Source organism: Oncorhynchus mykiss, chromosome 29 (assembly GCF_057628025.1).
Source record: "Oncorhynchus mykiss isolate SJ-2025 chromosome 29, ASM5762802v1, whole genome shotgun sequence".
NCBI lineage: Eukaryota > Metazoa > Chordata > Actinopteri > Salmoniformes > Salmonidae > Oncorhynchus > Oncorhynchus mykiss.
The window spans coordinates 11,164,847-11,182,983 of NC_143050.1; the positions used below are offsets into that span (position 1 = coordinate 11,164,847).

Genomic DNA, 18,137 nt, shown 5'->3' on the forward strand with positions numbered 1-18,137 from the left:
CACACACTACTGAGCCTCATTTTGACTTGTTTTAAGGACATTACATTACATTACAGTTGGATCAGCCTGTAGTGTGGTTTTCCACTTTCATTTTGAGTGTGACTCCAAATCCAGACCTCCATGGGTTGATAAATTTGATTTCCATTGATAATTGTTGTGTGATTTTGTTGTCAGCACATTCAACTATGTAAAGAAAAAAGTATTTAATAAAATTGTTTCATTCATTCAGATCTAGGATTTTATTTTAATGTTCACTTTATTTTTTTGAGCAGTGTACGAAGTTACAGATACTATTCTCTCAGTAGTTCACTGTGCCCTCATCGTGTGTGTGACCTACGTTTTACTGAATAGTCTTCAGGAATATACAGTACATTAATGTACAATGAATTTGACACAGACCAAATAGTTTTTTTTGTGTGTTTACCATTCCTGCCTCAAGTGTAATGATGACAGTGCCCACTGTGCGGCAGCACTGACTTACTGTCTGACAACAAGGCAACCAGTGACAGGGGATGGAATGGTGCTTGTCTACATTGATGGTACAAAGCAAGCATATCACATCAAGTATGAAGAGATTCTTCCAATTCAATATTTATTTGATATCACAGTCTCAATTCACACAATATAGATTCTTTGTCATTTTTTTTTCACAAACAGTGAAACCACACAAACTACAAAATCGAACCCTTTTTTGTGAGTGTATGAATGAAGCCTTACTCACGTGCCTTCAACTAAAGAGAGATGTTCTACTCAAAACGTTGTTGGGCTATTCGCCCATTACATGCTCTGTCCCTTGTTTTTACTTGTGCTCTTCAAGGATAGTTTTTTTCTTCCATCGACTAAATCAAAGAAAGTATCATTCCAGAGCAGTGTGGCAATAACCCTTAATGGGACTGGGAGTTGTGATTGTTCTCTTGTTGATGGTCTCTGTGGTGAACCCAAAACCTTCCATCCATTTTCTTGTGGCTGGATTTGAAAAGCCAGCAAGCTCTCAAATGTTTTGGGGACATCTTCAGAGAGAAGGCTTCATCTATAAAACCTGTCACCATTGCATTGTGTGTCAACAAATGTACGTGAAACACTCAAAAGTGTGTTTAAAAAGCATCACGTTGGATATTCAGGGGTTAGTCATCTCTCTTCTTATTTACAATGTTGTTGGAAATCCAGTTCATGCCGTCCTGTGAGAACAAGTACATCACATATACACATGAAATATTCCAAGCTACAGAATTTCCAAAGCAATCAAAGCATAAATGTATACTGTACTGTGTTACGTATGGTCATAGGGCATCATGCCTGACCTCCTGACCTGATCCTCCAGCACAGTACTCAGGGGCAGATGATAATCTGGAGCTTTACACGACATCCATGTTGTGTCACGAAAATGAGGCAAAACATTTGTCGACCCCCCACTAGTTTGTTTTCGCTCTTAATTTCCCCCTTACTGAGATGTTGCCCCGACAACCCTACTGTAAACTGTAATGACAGAATCTCCTGCACAGTAGGTGAAACGATCAGAAAATATTAGGAAAAGATTCTACTAAGACTACTACGTTCTGAAAAGATCCTACTAATGACATGGTGGCCAGCAGAGAATAACCTCTGATTCTCCTGTGGGCTCTCAATTATTTTACTACATGAACAGAGTGAGAACTGGATACTTTCGACAGTGCAGACAGGCTGTACCACATGAAGAGGAATAGAAACTACATGAACAGAGTGAGAACTGGATACTTTCGACAGTGCAGACAGGCTGTACCACATGAAGAGGAATGGAACGTGAACTAACATTGAATGATGCCTTCAATATCTGTCTTGTAAATCCTAGAGGATGATACAGTACTGTTGTTATTTTATATCATGATACGGTGTCCATCTAACTTCATAAAACTGATATATTTTGAGAGAGATATTGTGGCCTACCTGTACACCCTCTCCAGAGACAGCTGAGCAGGCCTGGATCTGCCACGCCCGGTCGCGGTATGTGTGCAGGTTCAGGCCTTCTGCGATCTCGCTGGCGGGCGAGGCTGTGGCCAGGTCCTGCTTGTTAGCGAAGATGAGCACCGGAACCCCCTTCAGGTTCTCCTCATCAATCAGCTCTGATAGCTCCTGAGGGACCAAAGGACCAGTGTTATCCGACTCAGAGCTGAACAAAGTCTTGGAGACTACATCTCTGTGTTGCCAGCACTTAAAGGTTTGCATGTCCGCTGTTAAAATGCAAAGCTTACTGTTAACATTAACGTTTTACAAGACAACACTTGTGGAATAGGGTATAACAGCTATTTCAGTTGGTCTCACCAGTCCTGTTTCTTCAAACCGCTTCTTGTCTGTACTGTCTATGACATATATCTGGAGGAAAGAAAAATATTGACATTTATTATCTTGTAACACAAAGAAGATTGATTCTCTATTCAGTTTCTAGCTTTTATTGAGATTGAAGATTCTGAAATAAACTAATGCCCAGTTTTCTCCCCCAACCAATAGAACAGGCTGTAGTCTAAATCTAAACTGTAGTTAATGGAAACTATTTTACTCTCTGAAACAGATTACAGATATAATAAGACAAAATAAAATGACAAAAGTGCTAACATAATTTACACACCAACAAATCTGTGTTTTCCAGATATTTCTTCCAGAAGGGTCGGATCTTCCTCTGTCCTCCAATGTCCCACACGTTCAGTTTCATTCCGTGAGACGTGAGACTCTTAATGTTGAAGCCCTTTGGCATCAATGGAGAAGCAGAATTCATTGATCTAACACAGGTTAGCAAAACACAGCTTTATTCTGTTACAAGTGGCTCTAAATAAGCATTTATTTATAACATCATTTTATTAGAACCAAATACTGACATGACCAGAAAGACAGGTACATTGATACAAAACTTGAACCTCGATTTGTTACCTGGAGCTTACAAAATGTGTGTTGCACCCTCTCTGACTTTATGGTTAAGTAATCTTCAACCCCCGGATTAAAGTCTCAGCCTAGTCTCTATTCTTAGTCTAGCTAAATGTATTATTGCCAATGTGCTATTTTCTGCGACAGAGGGACTGCACAAACCAACCGACTGTGATGCTTTGCTACCAGATAACATGGTATGAAGAAGAACCAAGTCAAGCATCACTAGTGTGGTATTTTAGAGACATATGAACATCTTATTTGATGTGTTGAAGTCAACATTGGAGGATACTACTTGTCTACTTCCAGAGCCGCGAAGCGTTTGACCTGGAGTGACCTGACCCTGGTACAGTCATCTAAGACATTGATATGATCAGAGATCAGATTTTGAATCAGCAGGTAAAACAAATGCTTCCATTGAGTAAGTGCCATTACGTGGTACGTTGCCTTGGGCAACAACCTGAGGGAGGAAGTGTCACATGGTTGTCATTACAAAACTACATGGCCTGCTTATGTAAGTTCGGAGCACGCCAGGATCGGATCTGACCTGTGTGGGAGTAATGGTGTTGACATCCTCGGATGATAGCTGTTTTAGCAGCGTTGTTTTGCCAGCGTTGTCTAGACCCAGGAGGACTATCCGAAGTTCCTGTTCTGTGGTTCCTTTTAATTTCTGTAGGACTGAAAAGAACCCCTGAGCGAAATGAGATAGAATAGGATATTACAAACAGACACAGAAAGCAATTAGGAAGCTTGTAAGGGACTACTATGTAGTTTATTTGCAGAGAAAGTGTCAACTCATCAGTTAGCTTCTTATTAAAAAGGGGAAACAATCAGTCCCTGAATCACGCTCTAGGACTCATCAACATGTACATTCCCATCAAACTCAAAGATCAGCAGAAGGTAGCAAGCGGGATTACCTTTTCAACTTCTCCCATCTTGAATGATGTGCTTCAGAAGGCAGGAAAGAGGACAGGGAATAGACAAAGCCTCATTCTATGATGAATCTTCAGAGTTGAGCACAGTGTTGTTCAGGAGGTACCCTGTAAATAGGCCTACAGATAGATCCTTGGTCCCCCTTATGTCCGTTTGAAGCGTCCAGAGCCGTGTGGAGTCATCTCCTGCTTGGCCTCCCTCATAAGGAGGAGGTGGGGGCCAGGGAGGGATTAGGGGGCTCCGATTAGCCCTCCCTGTTGTGCACGCCTTTCCTCCGCCTCCATTGGCTTCCGCCCCTCCCTTGCTCTTCCAGTTCCTCCCTTCCATGCATTAAAGACTTTACCTGGATTATCCTCCCCACCACCTGTTACAGGACACCCGGGGTTCTCTATGACTCTGAACTACCACCTGTTACAGGACACCCAGGGTTCTCCATCACTCTGAACCACCACCTGTTACAGGACACCCAGGGTTCTCCATCACTCTGAACCACCACATGTTACAGGACACCCAGGGTTCTCCATCACTCTGAACTACCACAAGTTACAGGACACCCAGGGTTCTCCATCACTCTGAACTACCACATGTTACAGGACACCCAGGGTTCTCCATCACTCTGAACTACCACATGTTACAGGACACCCAGGGTTCTCCATCACTCTGAACTACCACATGTTACAGGACACCCAGGGTTCTCCATCACTCTGAACTACCACATGTTACAGGACACCCAGGGTTCTCTATCACTCTGAACCACCACATGTTACAGGACACCCAGGGTTCTCCATCACTCTGAACTACCACATGTTACAGGACACCCAGGGTTCTCTATCACTCTGAACCACCACATGTTACAGGACACCCAGGGTTCTCCATCACTCTGAACCACCACATGTTACAGGACACCCAGGGTTCTCCATCACTCTGAACCACCACCTGTTACAGGACACCCAGGGTTCTCCATCACTCTGAACCACCACATGTTACAGGACACCCAGGGTTCTCCATCACTCTGAACCACCACATGTTACAGGACACCCAGGGTTCTCCATCACTCTGAACCACCACATGTTACAGGACACCCAGGGTTCTCCATCACTCTGAACTACCACATGTTACAGGACACCCAGGGTTCTCCATCACTCTGAACTACCACATGTTACAGGACACCCAGGGTTCTCCATCACTCTGAACTACCACATGTTACAGGACACCCAGGGTTCTCTATCACTCTGAACCACCACATGTTACAGGACACCCAGGGTTCTCCATCACTCTGAACTACCACATGTTACAGGACACCCAGGGTTCTCTATCACTCTGAACCACCACATGTTACAGGACACCCAGGGTTCTCCATCACTCTGAACCACCACATGTTACAGGACACCCAGGGTTCTCCATCACTCTGAACCACCACCTGTTACAGGACACCCAGGGTTCTCCATCACTCTGAACCACCACATGTTACAGGACACCCAGGGTTCTCCATCACTCTGAACCACCACATGTTACAGGACACCCAGGGTTCTCCATCACTCTGAACCACCACATGTTACAGGACACCCAGGGTTCTCCATCACTCTGAACCACCACATGTTACAGGACACCCAAGGTTCTCCATCACTCTGCTGGAAGAAGGAAAATGTCAGCCTTATTTTTGCTTTATTCTTGTCTCTGCCCAATATCCTCCAAGCAGTGATCCTTCTCCATAGTTTGCTTTCCTCAAAAATCTTGGTTTACTGTTTCAGTGTTTCAAACATTGTTTCTGTATTTTCCTTACGTAAGACAATAAAACAAAACATGTTGAGTCAGAATGACATGCTGTACGACCACTCATTCTTTGGTGACCAAAACCTTTGATTTCTCTGAGTCGTGCTCAGACAGCTGGAGAACAGTGGAGGCTGTTGAGGAGAGGGAAAATACGTTCAGAAAGAGATATATCATTCATTTGTAGAGGAAGGCAGAAAAATAAGGTGAAGAATTAGAAAGTGTTTTATCAACATTCATCAACACTTAAAGAAGCGTGTGTACTGTGAACATGAGTCTTGACATTGAGCTCTACACTAATGCTGTCCATCTTGGACACTGACGTATGTGGACACATTCATGTGGAAAGGGTTCTCACTAGATGGCCAAACTGCAACGTCAAGTCAACTATATTGCAAAAATGTATGAAAACTAAAATGAGCTTTTTGGTCATAATTAAAAGTTATGGTTAGGCATAAGGTTAACAGTGTTTAATGTTTAGGGTTAAGGTTAAGGTCAGGGTCATGGTCAGGTTTAAAATCTGTAATCAGCTTTTAAGAAGAGAAATTGTAGAAATAGGAGGATCTTCCGACTTCTCAACTTGGTCAGGTAGTCACGACCTGTGGAAAGGTTACCTCATTTACAATAGGACCACCTGTTGGAAGCTGTGGGACACATGGTCATGTTTCATTTTAGATTGAGTGGTGAAGGGCCCCGGGGGCGATCAACCTTTGCCACTCAGACACATTGATTTACCTCATGTGTACAACGCACTCCAGGATATGTCAGAATCGATGAAATACTCAGTGATTGTTTGTGAATAATACCAAGGGAAATCCAGACAGAGTCAAGCTGGGGTTCATTGATCACCATCAGATGGTTATATTCGACCTCATGGATGTTTGTGTGAGGAAAATAGAACATAGGCCCAACCAATCTTCAAGTATTTTTTGTCTCTCCATTGTGTTTTGTGTGTGAAGTAAAAAATTGCTTTCTAAAAGTGTTTCAAATTTGAAGGAAACACAACTTAATTTTACCATCAAAGGACCTTTACTCAAGAATTAGAAGCTTGGTTCCCTGGTCTGGGTCTATTATAAACCAAGTAGGGGAGTCTTTGTTCACTGTCCTCTAAAAGGGGACAGAGCCACAATAGAGCCAGTCTGGGCTGTCCCCCTTAGTTATGTCACAGTAATCTTTCTTAAATTGACTTTGCTCCTGCAGTGATTGTCGTGAGTGACATCCTCCCCTCCTGTATAGCTGCAGAGGGAGACAGTCTCCAGGCTCCAGTCTCAATCCTCAATTATTAATGAGCCAACCCTGAGCAACAGCTGAACCAGACTGTCAGAGGGACAAAAAACAAAGGTATTGATTTTACATTTACATTTTAGTCATTTAGTGGACGCTCTTATCCAGAGCGACTTACAGTAGTGAGTAATACATTTTCTTACTTTTTTGTACTTGTCCCCCGTGGGAGTCAAACCCACAATCCTGGCGGATTGCTACAGTTTACACAATGCAGTCCTGCACAAATGCCTGTTAAATGCCTGTAAATTATATGATAGACAGTCAAAAAAAAGATTGTACGTTATTTTGTAATATTATCAGACTTTAGAGAAAGCAACCCTGACTAAAATTATATGACAACTATAGCAGCCCTACCATGTGCTCTGTTTAGCCTCTTTACTTACTCACTGCAATACAAACACCTGGACTGCTAAGAGGAGAGGGTGTTGCCAAGGTAATCCTAGTGGTGACTACTTCTCAGTCTCGTGACCTGATGCCTCTAGGCTCTGTCTCAAATGACACCCTATTCCCTATATTCCCTTTAACCAGTGCTGGTCAAAAGTAGTGCACTATCTAGGGAATAGTGTGCTGCACTGCTGCTGATGCGTTGAGCGAGAGGAGAACGCCATATAAGGAGACAAAAGGGGTTGGGAGCTTATTCTGATGATGTCGTAAACTCCATTTGTGTTTTAAACTTCCATTTGCACCCTGGAATCTCTTTGCTTTTCTATTGCCGAAAAACTCTATTCTGTCCCAAAACAAAAACATTTCTCTGGACACACATTTCTAAGCAAATTGTATCTGTGTTTGGTTTTAGTATTTGGTCCTCGTCCACCCATGCATCATCTTGCCATGAGTCATATTCGTCTGACTCACATTCCCACACTTATCCACCAGTTTTATTCTGTACGCATGATGCCAGCCCTACAAGCTGACACTCATTTTTTCTCCTCAGGTCCCCTCAGTATGACTGAGCCACAGGCAGATCTAACGTTTAGGTAACTGCAAATAATTCAATGTTACAGTGAATGGTGTCATATAGAGTATATTACACAAGGATGGATGTCAATATTATTTTCTTGAATTAAGGAATAAAAACACAGTACTCACAGGTCTATACAGTGTACATCTAAATGACCATATGGGCATGTAGGCTGGTTTATGTTAAAATGGGTTATAGTGGATTACATGTAGGCTGGTTTATGTTAAAATGGGTTATAGTGGATTACATGTAGGCTGGTTTATGTTAAAATGGGTTATGGTGGATTACATGTAGGCTGGTTTATGTTAAAATGGGTTATAGTGGATTACATGTAGGCTGGTTTATGTTAAAACGGGTTATGGTGGATTACATGTAGGCTGGTTTATGTTAAAACGGGTTATGGTGGATTACATGTAGGCTGGTTTATGTTAAAATGGGTTATAGTGGATTACATGTAGGCTGGTTTATGTTAAAACGGGTTATGGTGGATTACATGTAGGCTGGTTTATGTTAAAACGGGTTATGGTGGATTACATGTAGGCTGGTTTATGTTAAAACGGGTTATAGTGGATTACATGTAGGCTGGTTTATGTTAAAACGGGTTATGGTGGATTACATGTAGGCTGGTTTATGTTAAAATGGGTTATGGTGGATTACATGTAGGCTGGTTTATTTTAAAATGGCTTATAGTGGATTACATGTAGGCTGGTTTATTTTAAAATGGCTTATAGTGGATTACATGTAGGCTGGTTTATTTTAAAATGGCTTATAGTGGATTACATGTAGGCTGGTTTATTTTAAAATGGCTTATAGTGGATTACATGTAGGCTGGTTCACACAGGTTAAGGAACAGTCACTGTGAAACTGGAATGTAGAAGGAGGAGACTACCTGAGACTTTCCCCTGAGCGGTTACTGTGTGTGTCTGTCTCCTACCCATTGAGTTTTATATCCATTATTTCTGTTGGTTTATGGCAGTGATGGTCTTTGTTCAGTGATAGGCCATCATCACTGTGTGCCCCAGACCAGTACCCTGGCATCAGCTGCCCAAAGCTGTTTACCTCTCCTTTTCTGTCATTTCTTCCTCTGTCTACTCCAGTAGGCTCCACCACGGCCATGGAGACCTCTGAGTCCTGTCACTGTCCTTTTAGAAAAACAGCAGGGAGAACCAGAGAGAAGGTACATTACTTTTATGTTAATTTTAACATGTGTAGTGGATATTCTGCCCCTTGTAAGGATTGTGGGTTTTGGGGGGAATTTCCTTTTGTGCCTTGTAGCTATTGTGACCATTAGAGCTATCTCTGATCAGATCCCCTTGGAGCTCCTAACCCTAACTCTAACCCTTAGGGCTATCTCTGATCAGATCTCCTTGGAGCTCCTAACCCTAACTCTAATCCTTAGGGCTATCTCTGATCAAATTTGCCAGCTAGCCTTGGGTTGTTATGGAAGTTTACAGTTTTCAGATAGTATGAAACATGCTCAAAAAAGTAATATGAGTTTTGCCAAGTGTGACGTGATTTTTCCAATTGTTCCATATCTGATGAATGATGGATTGTTTTGAAATTATATTTTACAGAAAAGAATAATGTTTAAAGAGTTCATCGAAGGTTTCTCTCACTTTGCCCTGAGAACTTCTCTCAGACAGAGACTTGGAAGATACAATACTGGGACCAGCATCAAACCGCTGAATATCACAAGGGTAAACCTATAATAAAATTCACATGTAAAATCATTGATGAACTAATTATGAACTAATATCAGACTTAATCTGAGACATGGTTCATGGTAGTGACAACATTTGTTTAGTCACTCACAGTGGCTGGCAGTTTCTCATGGTATACTGTCCAGGGAAAATCTCACTTTTAAAAGTTCATATTCTGTTAACTTATACCCACATTAATGTTGTTGACTCATCCTATTCTAGTATTTGTGACTAGAGCATAAATAGGAGAAACCACACTTCAAAAACCCCACCTCAAACTTGTATCTAAAACAGACTGTTTAAAAAATGCTTGCTTATTTCCTGATAGAGGATAATGTCCTCCTCTGAGAAGGATGAGCTGGCCAGTCAGTGGTCTGCTCATACTGTATGAATACCTTTTAAGACTGGTATACAGCCACAGCATTCTGTTGTTGGGGTACATCCACAGCATTCTGTTGTTGGTGTACATCCACAGCATTCTGTTGTTGGGGTACATCCACAGCACTCTGTTGTAGGGCTACATCCACAGCATTCTGTTGTTGGGGTACATCCACAGCATTCTGTTGTTGGGGTACATCCACAGCATTCTGTTGTTGGGGTACATCCACACCATTCTGTTTTTGGGGTACATCCACACCATTCTGTTGTTGGGCTACATCCACAGCATTCTGCTGTTGGGGTACATCCACACCATTCTGTTGTTGGGGTACATCCACACCATTCTGTTGTTGGGGTACATCCACACCAATCTGTTGTTGGGGTACATCCACACCATTCTGTTGTTGGGGTACATCCACACCATTCTGTTATTGGGGTACATCCACACCATTCTGTTGTTGGGGTACATCCACACCATTCTGTTGTTGGGCTACATCCACACCATTCTGTTGTTGGGGTACATCCACAGCATTCTGTTGTTGGGGTACATCCACACCATTCTGTTGTTGGGGTACATCCACACCATTCTGTTGTTGGGGTACATCCACACCATTCTGTTGCTGGGGTACACCAACACCATTCTGATGTTGGGGTACATCCACACCATTCTGTTGTTGGGGTACATCCACGCCATTCTGTTGTTGGGGTACACCAACACCATTCTGTTGTTGGGGTACATCCACACCATTCTGTTGTTGGGGTACAACAACACCATTCTGTTGTTGGGGTACATCCACACCATTCTGTTGTTGGGGTACAACAACACCATTCTGTTGTTGGGGTACAACAACACCATTCTGTTGTTGGGGTACAACAACACCATTCTGTTGTTGGGGTACATCCACACCATTCTGTTGCTGGGGTACACCAACACCATTCTGCTGTTGGGGTACATCCACACCATTCTGTTGTTGGGGTACATCCAAGCCATTCTGTTGTTGGGGTACACCAACACCATTCTGTTGTTGGGGTACATCCACACCATTCTGTTGTTGGGGTACAACAACACCATTCTGTTGTTGGGGTACAACAACACCATTCTGTTGTTGGGGTACATCCACACAATTCTGTTGTTGGGCTACATCCACAGCATTCTGTTGTTGGGGTACATCCACAGCATTCTGTTGTTGGGGTACATCCACAGCATTATGTTGTTGGGGTACATCCACACCATTCTGTTTTTGGGGTACATCCACACCATTCTGTTGTTGGGGTACATCCACACCAATCTGTTGTTGGGGTACATCCACACCATTCTGTTGTTGGGGTACATCCACACCATTCTGTTGTTGGGGTACATCCACATCATTCTGTTGTTGGGGTACATCCACACCAATCTGTTGTTGGGGTACATCCACACCATTCTGTTGTTGGGGTACATCCACACCATTCTGTTATTGGGGTACATCCACACCATTCTGTTGTTGGGGTACATCCACACCATTCTGTTGTTGGGCTACATCCACACCATTCTGTTGTTGGGGTACATCCACACCATTCTGTTGTTGGGGTACATCCACACCATTCTGTTGTTGGGGCACATCCACACCATTCTGTTGTTGGGGTACATCCACACCATTCTGTTGCTGGGGTACACCAACACCATTCTGCTGTTGGGGTACATCCACACCATTCTGTTGTTGGGGTACATCCACACCATTCTGTTGTTGGGGTACACCAACACCATTCTGTTGTTGGGGTACATCCACACCATTCTGTTGTTGGGGTACAACAACACAATTCTGTTGTTGGGGTACAACAACACCATTCTGTTGTTGGGGTACATCCACACAATTCTGTTGTTGGGGTACAACAACACCATTATGTTATTGGGATACATCCACAGCATTCTGTTGTTGGGGTACAACAACACCATTCTGTTGTTGGGGTACATCCACAGCATTCTGTTGTTGGGGTACATCCACAGCATTCTGTTGTTGGGGTACATCCACAGCACTCTGTTGTTGGGCTACATCCACAGCATTCTGTTGTTGGGGTACATCCACAGCATTCTGTTGTTGGGGTACACCCACAGCATTCTGTTGTTGGAGTACATCCACACCATTCTGTTTTTGGGGTACATCCACACCATTCTGTTGTTGGGGTACATCCACAGTATTCTGTTGTTGGGGTACATCCACACAATTCTGTTGTGGGGTACATCCACACCATTCTGTTGTTGGGGTACATCCACACCAATCTGTTGTTGGGGTACATCCACACCATTCTGTTGTTGGGGTACATCCACACCATTCTGTTATTGGGGTACATCCACACCATTCTGTTGTTGGGGTACATCCACTGCATTTTGTTGTTGGGGTACATCCACACCATTCTGTTGTTGGGGTATATCCACACCATTCTGTTGCTGGGGTACACCAACACAGTTCTGCTGTTGGGGTACATCCACACCATTCTGTTGTTGGGGTACATCCACACCATTCTGTTGTTGGGGTACATCCACACCCTTCTGTTGATGGGGTACATCCACACTATTCTGTTGTTGGGCTACATCCACACCATTCTGTTGTTGGGGTACATGCACAGCATTCTGTTGTTGGGGTACATCCGCACCATTTGGTTGTTGGGGTACATCCACACCATTCTGTTGTTGGGGTACATCCACACCATTCTGTTGTTGGGGTACAACAACACCATTCTGTTGTTGGGGTACATCCACACCATTCTGTTGTTGGGGTACATCCACACCATTCTGTTGTTGGGGTACAGCCACACCATTCTGTTGTTGGGGTACATCCACACCATTCTGTTGTTGGGGTACAACACCATTCTGTTGTTGGGGTACATCCACACTATTCTGTTGTTGGGGTACATCCACACGATTCTGTTGGTGGGATACATCCACACGATTCTGTTGTTGGGGTACATCCACAATATTCTGTTGTTGGGGTACATCCACACCATTCTGTTGTTGGGGTACATCCACAGCATTCTGTTGTTGGGGTACATCCACACCATTCTGTTTTTAGGGTACAACCGCACCATTATGTTGTTGTGCTACATCCACAGCATTCTGTTGTTGGGGTACATCCACACCATTCTGTTGTTGGGGTACATCCACACCATTCTGTTGTTGGGGTACATCCACACCATTCTGTTGTTGGGGTACATCCACACCATTCTGTTGTTGGGGTACATCCACACCATTCTGCTATTGGGGTACATCCACACCATTCTATTGTTGGGGTACATCCACACCATTCTGTTGTTGGGCTACATCCACAGCATTCTGTTGTTGGGGTACATCCACACCATTCTGTTGTTGGGGTACATCCACACCATTCTGTTGTTGGGGTACATCCACACCATTCTGTTGTTGGGGTACATCCACACCATTCTGTTGTTGGGGTACATCCACACCATTCTGCTATTGGGGTACATCCACACCATTCTATTGTTGGGGTACATCCACACCATTCTGTTGTTGGGCTACATCCACAGCATTCTGTTGTTGGGGTACATCCACACCATTCTGTTGTTGGGGTACAACACCATTCTGTTGTTGGGGTACATCCACACTATTCTGTTGTTGGGGTACATCCACACGATTCTGTTGGTGGGATACATCCACACGATTCTGTTGTTGGGGTACATCCACAATATTCTGTTGTTGGGGTACATCCACACCATTCTGTTGTTGGGGTACATCCACAGCACTCTGTTGTTGGGCTACATCCACACCATTCTGTTGTTGGGGTACATCCACAGCATTCTGTTGTTGGGGTACATCCACAGCATTCTGTTGTTGGGGTACATCCACAGCACTCTGTTGTTGGGCTACATCCACAGCATTCTGTTGTTGGGGTACATCCACAGCATTCTGCTGTTGGGGTACATCCACAGCATTCTGTTGTTGGGGTACATCCACACCATTCTGTTTTTGGGGTACATCCACACCATTATGTTGTTGTGCTACATCCACAGCATTCTGTTGTTGGGGTACATCCACACCATTCTGTTGTTGGGGTACATCCACACCATTCTGTTGTTGGGGTACATCCACACCAATCTGTTGTTGGGGTACATCCACACCATTCTGTTGTTGGGGTACATCCACACCATTCTGCTATTGGGGTACATCCACACCGTTCTATTGTTGGGGTACATCCACACCATTCTGTTGTTGGGCTACATCCACAGCATTCTGTTGTTGGGGTACATCCACACCATTCTGTTTTTGGGGTACATCCACACCATTCTGTTGTTGGGGTACATCCACACCATTCTGTTGTTGGGGTACATCCACACCATTCTGTTGTTGGGGTACATCCACACCATTCTGCTATTGGGGTACATCCACACCATTCTATTGTTGGGGTACATCCACACCATTCTGTTGTTGGGCTACATCCACAGCATTCTGTTGTTGGGGTACATCCACACCATTCTGTTGTTGGGGTACATCCACACCATTCTGTTGTTGGGGTACATCCACACCAATCTGTTGTTGGGGTACATCCACACCATTCTGTTGTTGGGGTACATCCACACCATTCTGTTGTTGGGGTACATCCACACCATTCTGTTGTTGGGGTACAACAACACCTTTCTGTTGTCGGGGTACATCCACACCATTCTGTTGTTTGGGTACATCCACACCATTCTGTTGTTGGGGTACAGCCACACCATTCTGTTGTTGGAGTACATCCACACCATTCTGTTGTTGGGCTACATCCACACCATTCTGTTGTTGAGGTACAACACCATTCTGTTGTTGGGGTACATCCACGCTATTCTGTTGTTGGGGTACATCCACACCATTCTGTTGTTGGGGTACATCCACACCATTCTGTTGTTGGGCTACATCCACACCATTCTGTTGTTGGGGTACATGCACAGCATTCTGTTGTTGGGGTACATCCACACCATTCTGCTGTTGGGGTACATCCACGCCATTCTGTTGTTGGGGTACACCAACACCATTCTTTTGTTGGGGTACATCCACACCATTCTGTTGTTGGGGTACAACAACACCATTCTGTTGTTGGGGTACAACAACACCATTCTGTTGTTGGGGTACAACAACACCATTCTGTTGTTTGGGTACAACAACACCATTATGTTGTTGGGGTACATCCACACCATTCTGTTGTTGGGGTACAACAACACCATTCTGTTGTTGGGGTACAACAACACCATTCTGTTGTTGGTGTACATTCACACAATTCTGTTGTTGGGGTACAACAACACCATTCTGTTGTCGGGGTACATCCACACCATTCTGTTGTTGGGGTACATCCACACCATTCTGTTGTTGGGGTACAGCCACACCATTCTGTTGTTGGAGTACATCCACACCATTCTGTTGTTGGGGTACATCCACACCATTCTGTTGTTGAGGTACAACACCATTCTGTTGTTGGGGTACATCCACGCTATTCTGTTGTTGGGGTACATCCACACCATTCTGTTGTTGGGGTACATCCACACCATTCTGCTATTGGGGTACATCCACACCGTTCTATTGTTGGGGTACATCCACACCATTCTGTTGTTGGGCTACATCCACAGCATTCTGTTGTTGGGGTACATCCACACCATTCTGTTTTTGGGGTACATCCACACCATTCTGTTGTTGGGGTACATCCACACCATTCTGTTGTTGGGGTACATCCACACCATTCTGTTGTTGGGGTACATCCACACCATTCTGCTATTGGGGTACATCCACACCATTCTATTGTTGGGGTACATCCACACCATTCTGTTGTTGGGCTACATCCACAGCATTCTGTTGTTGGGGTACATCCACACCATTCTGTTGTTGGGGTACATCCACACCATTCTGTTGTTGGGGTACATCCACACCAATCTGTTGTTGGGGTACATCCACACCATTCTGTTGTTGGGGTACATCCACACCATTCTGTTGTTGGGGTACATCCACACCATTCTGTTGTTGGGGTACAACAACACCTTTCTGTTGTCGGGGTACATCCACACCATTCTGTTGTTTGGGTACATCCACACCATTCTGTTGTTGGGGTACAGCCACACCATTCTGTTGTTGGAGTACATCCACACCATTCTGTTGTTGGGCTACATCCACACCATTCTGTTGTTGAGGTACAACACCATTCTGTTGTTGGGGTACATCCACGCTATTCTGTTGTTGGGGTACATCCACACCATTCTGTTGTTGGGGTACATCCACACCATTCTGTTGTTGGGCTACATCCACACCATTCTGTTGTTGGGGTACATGCACAGCATTCTGTTGTTGGGGTACATCCACACCATTCTGCTGTTGGGGTACATCCACGCCATTCTGTTGTTGGGGTACACCAACACCATTCTTTTGTTGGGGTACATCCACACCATTCTGTTGTTGGGGTACAACAACACCATTCTGTTGTTGGGGTACAACAACACCATTCTGTTGTTGGGGTACAACAACACCATTCTGTTGTTTGGGTACAACAACACCATTATGTTGTTGGGGTACATCCACACCATTCTGTTGTTGGGGTACAACAACACCATTCTGTTGTTGGGGTACAACAACACCATTCTGTTGTTGGTGTACATTCACACAATTCTGTTGTTGGGGTACAACAACACCATTCTGTTGTCGGGGTACATCCACACCATTCTGTTGTTGGGGTACATCCACACCATTCTGTTGTTGGGGTACAGCCACACCATTCTGTTGTTGGAGTACATCCACACCATTCTGTTGTTGGGGTACATCCACACCATTCTGTTGTTGAGGTACAACACCATTCTGTTGTTGGGGTACATCCACGCTATTCTGTTGTTGGGGTACATCCACACCATTCTGTTGTTGGGGTACATCCACACCATTCTGTTGTTGGGCTACATCCACACCATTCTGTTGTTGGGGTACATGCACAGCATTCTGTTGTTGGGGTACATCCACACCATTCTGTTGTTGGGGTACATCCACGCCATTCTGTTGTTGGGGTACACCAACACCATTCTTTTGTTGGGGTACATCCACACCATTCTGTTGTTGGGGTACAACAACACCATTCTGTTGTTGGGGTACAACAACACCATTCTGTTGTTGGGGTACAACAACACCATTCTGTTGTTTGGGTACAACAACACCATTATGTTGTTGGGGTACATCCACACCATTCTGTTGTTGGGGTACAACAACACCATTCTGTTGTTGGGGTACAACAACACCATTCTGTTGTTGGTGTACATTCACACAATTCTGTTGTTGGGGTACAAAAACACCATTATGTTGTTGGGGTACATCCACACCATTCTGTTGTTGGGGTACAACAACACCATTCTGTTGTTGGGGTACATCCACACCATTCTGTTGTCGGGGTACATCCACACCATTCTGTTGCTGGGGTACACCAACACCATTCTGTTGTTGGGGTACATCCACACCATTCTGTTGTTGGGGTACATCCACACCATTCTGTTGTTGGGGTACAACAACACCATTCTATTGTTGGGGTACATCCACACCATTCTGTTGTTGGGCTACATCCACAGCATTCTGTTGTTGGGGTACATCCACACCATTCTGTTGTTGGGGTACATCCACACCATTCTGTTGTTGGGGTACATCCACACCAATCTGTTGTTGGGGTACATCCACACCATTCTGTTGTTGGGGTACATCCACACCATTCTGCTATTGGGGTACATCCACACCATTCTATTGTTGGGGTACATCCACACCATTCTGTTGTTGTGCTACATCCACAGCATTCTGTTGTTGGGGTACATCCACTCCATTCTGTTGTTGGGGTACATCCACACCATTCTGTTGTTGGGGTACATCCACACCAATCTGTTGTTGGGGTACATCCACACCATTCTGTTGTTGGGGTACATCCACACCATTCTGTTGTTGGGGTACATCCACACCATTCTGTTGTTTGGGTACAACAACACCATTCTGTTGTCGGGGTACATCCACACCATTCTGTTGTTGGGGTACATCCACACCATTCTGTTGTTGGGGTACAGCCACACCATTCTGTTGTTGGAGTACATCCATACCATTCTGTTGTTGGGGTACATCCACACCATTCTGTTGTTGAGGTACAACACCATTCTGTTGTTGGGGTACATCCACGCTATTCTGTTGTTGGGGTACATCCACACCATTCTGTTGTTGGGGTACATCCACACCATTCTGTTGTTGG

General features: G+C 44.3%; 1 protein-coding gene and 1 long non-coding RNA gene across 2 annotated transcripts in view; one reads left to right on the top strand and one right to left on the bottom strand.

The window, feature by feature from the left end:
• Positions 1 to 18,137, top strand: part of LOC149970343 (uncharacterized) — a 77,474-nt gene that overhangs the window by 56,719 nt on the left and 2,618 nt on the right. The window lies entirely within an intron of this gene.
• arl3l1 (ADP ribosylation factor like GTPase 3, like 1) lies at positions 566 to 4,093 on the bottom strand. Its single transcript, XM_021591573.3, has 6 exons — positions 3,813 to 4,093; positions 3,443 to 3,586; positions 2,603 to 2,719; positions 2,299 to 2,349; positions 1,924 to 2,109; positions 566 to 1,178 (listed from the first exon to the last, which is right to left on the bottom strand). Exons 1-6 carry the CDS (start codon positions 3,828 to 3,830, stop codon positions 1,125 to 1,127), a joined length of 570 nt encoding a protein of 189 aa, XP_021447248.1. The 5' UTR covers positions 3,831 to 4,093; the 3' UTR covers positions 566 to 1,124.